Source organism: Ammodytes marinus (genome assembly GCF_949987685.1).
Source record: "Ammodytes marinus genome assembly, chromosome: 23".
NCBI classification, from domain to species: Eukaryota; Metazoa; Chordata; class Actinopteri; order Uranoscopiformes; family Ammodytidae; genus Ammodytes; species Ammodytes marinus.
Window position 1 is genome coordinate 8,486,719 of NC_137227.1, and position 6,103 is coordinate 8,492,821.

The 6,103-nt window shown below is 44.7% G+C and overlaps 2 protein-coding genes across 2 annotated transcripts; one reads left to right on the forward strand and one right to left on the reverse strand.

The window, feature by feature from the left end:
- LOC307269460 (uncharacterized protein) lies at window positions 1–687 on the reverse strand (the record flags this gene model as incomplete). Its single annotated transcript, XM_080052428.1, has 1 exon — window positions 1–687. One exon carries the CDS (start codon window positions 685–687, stop codon window positions 1–3), a length of 687 nt encoding a protein of 228 aa, XP_079908554.1.
- A 4,064-nt stretch (window positions 688–4,751) lies between these two features.
- On the forward strand, window positions 4,752–6,103 carry LOC307269566 (RING finger protein 227). Its single transcript, XM_080052548.1, has 2 exons — window positions 4,752–5,242; window positions 5,637–6,103. Exons 1-2 carry the CDS (start codon window positions 4,786–4,788, stop codon window positions 5,693–5,695), a joined length of 516 nt encoding a protein of 171 aa, XP_079908674.1. The 5' UTR covers window positions 4,752–4,785; the 3' UTR covers window positions 5,696–6,103.

Here is a 6,103-nt window from a genome sequence, read left to right on the forward strand (position 1 = left end):
TTAATGTTTCTTGTTTAAGAAATGAGGCCCAAACACCACGGCGACGACGCAGGTGATCACGAACATCACCCAGAAGACCACCGCCAGCATCTGGACACAGAACAGTGTCCTCCTGCTCTGCTGAATGACCTCATCCTCCGTCACCAGGCCGGGCGCCGCCCCGTACGGCCGGCCAGGGTGCATCTGCTGCACCTGCAGGCTGACGGTGGGCAGGATGATGAGGCGGTGGGTGTCCCTGCTGCTGTGGAGGCCCCCCTCCAGAGACACCACCACCCTCTGTGTGACCGTGGCCAGGCGAGTGCTCATGGTGCCGGGCAGCAGGCGGAAGGCCACGGTGGGGGGCAGCCTGGACAGGATGCGGGAGTTGCAGGGTAAATAGAGGGCGTCCCCGGGCTGCTCCAGAGGGGTGAGGTGACGGCACAGGGGGCAGGGGATGGCTGGTGGTGGGCTGCAGGGGTCTGAGGGCTCCTCCTGGGGGCATGGCTGGATCCTCTGCAGGCACTCGGTACAAAAGACATGGAGACACTCCAGCATCCGGGGGCATTTGTTGTACTGGTTGTACTCCTGGTAGCAGATGGGACATTCCACATCCATGGGCTCCCCCCCAGGGGTAGGGCAGGGCCAGGGTGATGTAGCAGCAGCAGCAGGGTCCACCTGTCCATGGGGAGCTGGGACAGCATCCCCCATCATGGTGGGAGGAAGGGTGAGAGGATGGAGTTGGATTGGGAGCTCACAGGGGAGCAAGATGAAATTTATGGATGACTTTCAGAGAATGGTAGAATCTGTAAAGAGAAAAACAACTTCAAGTTCACCTCTGTTTGGCTAAGTGGAATCCAGCATCATGTGGTTTTAAATGCCGGGAACTGCTCCCCCTGGGACACAGCTTTGTTTCATCTAAGTTTTTATGAACAGATTCCTCAGTATATGAGTCATAGCATTCAACCACCGTCTAACCTACTCATCTCCATGTAGTGTGTGTTGTTCTGCACGCTCACAGCAGGTCCAGGAAGACAGGAAATTAAAAGAAGAAAAAAAAGAAGACCTGTTAAAGGAAGAAATCTGCACATGCATGTGGGCATATCAATTGTTTTCCACTTAGTTAGTTTAAGTCATTTAAAGGGCACTGGACTGACTTTGGAGAGTATTATTCAGTCTGAAAAAAGTAAAATCTCTGGTGGCCCCGGAGAAGCTTTCTTAAGTATGAGGAAAAATATGGCAATTGTTAAGTAAGCTCGCACGGAATGGAGCGTAAAAGATGGGAGCACTAGTTGGCAGGACGGGACTAACAAAACACATCAAGTTGCATCATGGGAAAGGATGATAGGATCGAATGATAAAATTGAGCTTTTAAATTGAACATCTCGGCTAAAAACAAGTGACCCTTTTGCAACCATAAAAAATGTGTTCAGTTGAAGGAATAGTTCCACAATTACTGAATTTCTTGCCAAGGTTTAGTTGACAAGATCGATACCACTTTCGTGTTTGCACACAGCAAATAAGTGTATTTCCAAAAAAGTTCAAATTATAGGCATAAAAGCATGTTTGCTTTGCTCTACTGACACTTGTTTATTTGTCCCTGTGTGCTTGCTCACATGGGACAACATGCCAACCGGAGTTCACTCATGGGGCGGGAGTTGTTGCTAAGCAGATGGGGCCTGATGCATGGCAACACATAGCCTAAGAACCTCACAAGCAGACAATAAATAAAGATAATTAGAGCACAAAATAGGAGGTTGAAGAGCTATTTTCATAGACCACATAAACATTTTGATTTACCAAAATCACAGTAGGCTATACAGTTTGTTGTGACAGAGAAAGACCCTGTACAAATAAATGAGCCCTCTTATGTTGAGGAAGGCCGCAGGGTTCAGTGAGATTACACAGAGAGAAACTGGCAAGCAACCTATTATTACACAGAAGCAGATAAGAGAGAGAGAGCCACTTACCCAACGCACAGCCCCTTTGATCAGAGCACACTATGATGCTGCAAATCTCCGACCCCGGTACTTCCCCTCTCCTCACCATCCACACCCCTCATGCGGTTGCAGATCCTCCTCTGTCAACCTGTACTGTTTGAATTGTTCACCCCTCACTCCAACTCACCTGATTGCTCTGGTCCTCGTCTCTCAGTCTGGTCCCGTGAGGCTGCCCTGTGGAAGTAATTAAACCCCTTGGTGATGTTAAGGCAACCAGGACACACACACACACACACACACACACACACACACACAAACAAACACACACACACACACACACACACACACACACACACACACACACACACACACACACACACACACACACACACACAACAGAAAATGACATGATAGGAGTCTCTCAACTTGTGTTTGAGGGTAAATATTTTGTTTACAGACCTTAAAGGACTTGAATTGAGTCATGTACACAACTTGTAAAAAGTAAAAAAAAAAAGGGTTATGAAGGCTTCACATGTTCTTTTGGAGAATGTTTAATAAAGCATCAGATTTAACTAAATGTTTGAGTCGTTTTCTAAATGTTGCTAGTTAGTATATTGAGATGCTTACATTTGGGAGATTTGGAGTTAGCACACACACAAGGACTGAGGTTTCTTTAGGGGACTTTATGTAGAATTACTTTCATTTTGTGGAGATGTATTCTATACCAATGACCAAAACCAGGAATTAAACCTTACCTCAAAATTAACATTACAATGGGGACATAGTTTTGGTCTCATTTGCACAAGCTGTCCCCAATCAACTGGTCTTAAGTCTTGTATTTACAGTAGTCTTGAAATTAAACACTTTAGGATTGAAAGTCAAAACAGAGCTATTTAAAGGGTCGATCCTCAAAAGCATAGTCAAACGTCAGTATGAACACTGAAGGTGTTTTTGGTTAATTGTGCATCGTAGCTAGCCTGGCATTTCCAAACCTGCCACTAGGCGCTGGCAAATTAAATTTGCTGCGCCTGTTGGTCTGGACACTCTCCATTGAAGCTTTTTCAAAAAGTCCAGAAATCCGGACTCACGTTTCAATTGGTTCTATCTAATATGGGCAGGCCAGAGCCCTTTGTATGGTGCTCTGGGGAGGACGTAACCGGATGACGACAGACAGTGACGTACATGCGCCGTCGAAGCCGTGATAGGAAACATCAAAGATGTCTGTGGATATGTTGTTTGAGTTTGAGACTGCTTTGGCCTCGACCCTTTATGATTTGGAAGACGTCACTCAAATCTTTCATTAGCAAGTAAGTGGAATGTTCTGTTTTGCCGACCGACCATGGCAAAAGTTGAATTTAACAGCTTATTACGTCACCTTGTGCATCGCTCTGATTGGTTGTAGTACTATCCAACTGCGTGCAGTGGCATATGAAATGCACGAGTAGGAGCCGCCCCTTGAGTTGGAAATTACTATTGATCGTGGCCAGACCCTCTATCGCTCAAGATATCAGGGTCTGAATTTCTTTCACAATCTACACAGTATCATGTTGACACAAAAACATTCTTCAAAGATTTCTTGTTGGTGCATGTCTGTCAAAGAAGGATCCCACATCCGTCTCTCTCCCTGAGATTTATTTTCCACCTTTTCCCGATTAAAGGATATTGCGGGGAGTCCTTCCTTATCCGAATGTACGGCCTATGGATAGAGATGGTAAAACCCCACAGAAACAAATTGTTTGTGATACTGAGCTATATCAAATAACATTGACTTTATAACTTGACTGGCAGCAAATAGACCAAAAATTGCCTACCATATTCCCACATTGTTTTACTATCCCTTCTCTTCACACCAAGGAGACTAAAAGAACATATAACTCATTTATAATAATTCCGAAAACCCCACAATCAGACCAGACCTTGTCAACAAGGGGGGTCAAATAGTTTTCTTGGAAGTGGAGACATTTTCCTTTATAAAATATTGTCCTTATTGTCGGGAAAATGTTTTCTTCTACTGTCATTCAGGATGAAAAGATATGTTTTGCCTTAACAAACACTCTTACAGTAAGGCCAATGCTGGAGGCAAAAGCGGGAAGGCCGACATAAAACAACAACAAAAGCCTGTACAACTAGAGAGAGAGAGAGAGAGAGAGAGAGAGAGAGAGAGAGAGAGAGAGAGAGAGAGAGAGAGAGAGAGAGAGAGAGAGAAAGAAAGAAAGAGTTTGTGATTCTTGGCTAAGGTCCCAGCGGAAATCACCATGAAAGGACTTCTGCCTGAAACAACTGACGGGGAGGAGGGTTGTTTGGGGATTACCATGGGGAAGAAGAGCTGACGTCACATCACAACCATAACACACACACACACACACACACACACACACACACACACACACACACACACACACACACACACACACACACACACACACACACAAAAAAAAAACTCAAGTCTGCTTGCACACTTGTGTCAGTGGGGTAGGACTTCATACAAAGTCCAGATAGATTAGCCTATATAGCTTAAAGGGGCATTTTAAAAATACATTTTCTGATGAAATCCAATAGTTAATGATTAATCAATTGAGTAACCTAGGCTACGTTGTTGTTGTTCTGCTTGAACTTGCCCGCACCAGACGTGACTGTGTACAGATGAGGGGGCGTGTCGTGTGTCATTGTTGGTGACATCACATTAATGGGATTATTTTGAGTTCAGAATTTTGGTGACTCATTTATTTGGCTCAAATCAACCTTGTCTGTCCCTCCTACTTATCCTACGCACGTCCTCCAGGAGCTATAAGTCCTGGCATGTCACGATTTCATTTATTCAAACTTTTTCTTCACTCACCCAGACACAGCACACGCACCACAAATCCAGATGTGTTCAGAGCTCGAGTGCGGAATTTGTTACTGGAGCTACAACGCAGGTCGGCGGTGTCCTCGCGAGCTCCATTGTAAACACAGCTTCTGTGAGAGCTGCCTGTTGGCCCTCTTGCGACCACGGCTGAGACCCGAAGACGGTGAGGCATGCCCGGGAGACGAGAGAGTAATCGACTGCCCGCTGTGCCGACAGACCACCTCTATCACCGGAGAGGGCAACATGAGAGCCGAGCTCAGGGTGGACGAGTTCGTCCTGGAGCGGCTGATAACTGTGGGAGTCCTCGACCGAGAAGAAGAGGAGGAAGAGAGTCACGTTCAAGGCGAAACCGAGGAGGCGACGCTCCCCGGGACTCCGGCCGAGGAGAGACACTCCTCCGCGGGCAGCAGAGGCGGAAAGTGGTCGAAACTCTGGCGGATGATTAACGGCAAGAGCTCGAGGCAGAGGCGCAGAGAAAGTAAGTAGCCTAGACGGCGGATTGGTGCTCACGAGAAGTAGTATAGGCCTAGTTTTCATGTTGTTGGTTGAAAGTAACTTTAAATTACACCATAGGGATGTCTTAAAATAAACATATTTTAGAATATTGTTTGGTAGTGGTGAAGACAGTTCTTGTCTTTTGTTGCCATACAAGTCCATACAGCTTTGTGTTATCAGCTTTTTGTGCCACATCTCATAATCATTATGGAAGTAGGCCTAGTCTAGAGTGGAATAGGCATAGAACAAGTCTTTGTCTTATATTTTTAGTATTCAAAATAAGTAGCTTACCTAACATTTGACATAAAGCGTTATTTTACTAATAGGCCCAATTGGATGAATCAGCTGTTGTAACTTGTCCTTTTTTCCTTTAACAGACTGTATGACCAATGATGACTTGAGGGACTTCGCCCTGATGTCCTGCTACATGTTTTAATGAGTCTGCAGCTTCAGATACCCTGGATAATGTGATACACAACATGGACTTGATGATGATGATGAAACCCTGCTGGCAAGACACAGTTCACCATAATTAAAGTTAGCTTTGCGGCTTACTGACTGATAAATGATGACCCACTATGACTGTTGCGCTCAAATGATGGGGAGAAAATAGAAAACTTGTGAATGTGTAAGGCCTGTAAGGCCTATGAATGCACTAATGTATGTGATATTTATTCTTTTTCTTTTTTATTACTTTTTTTTGGGGTTCTTTTTAAAGAAGATATTTATTTCAAATTAATGTTTTTATTTTTATATATTTGTTACATATTATTTAAAGAAAAATAAATGAGCTTTGGTTTCAACTCACTTTGAAGCATTCTGTGGCTGCATTATGTTTGAGTCA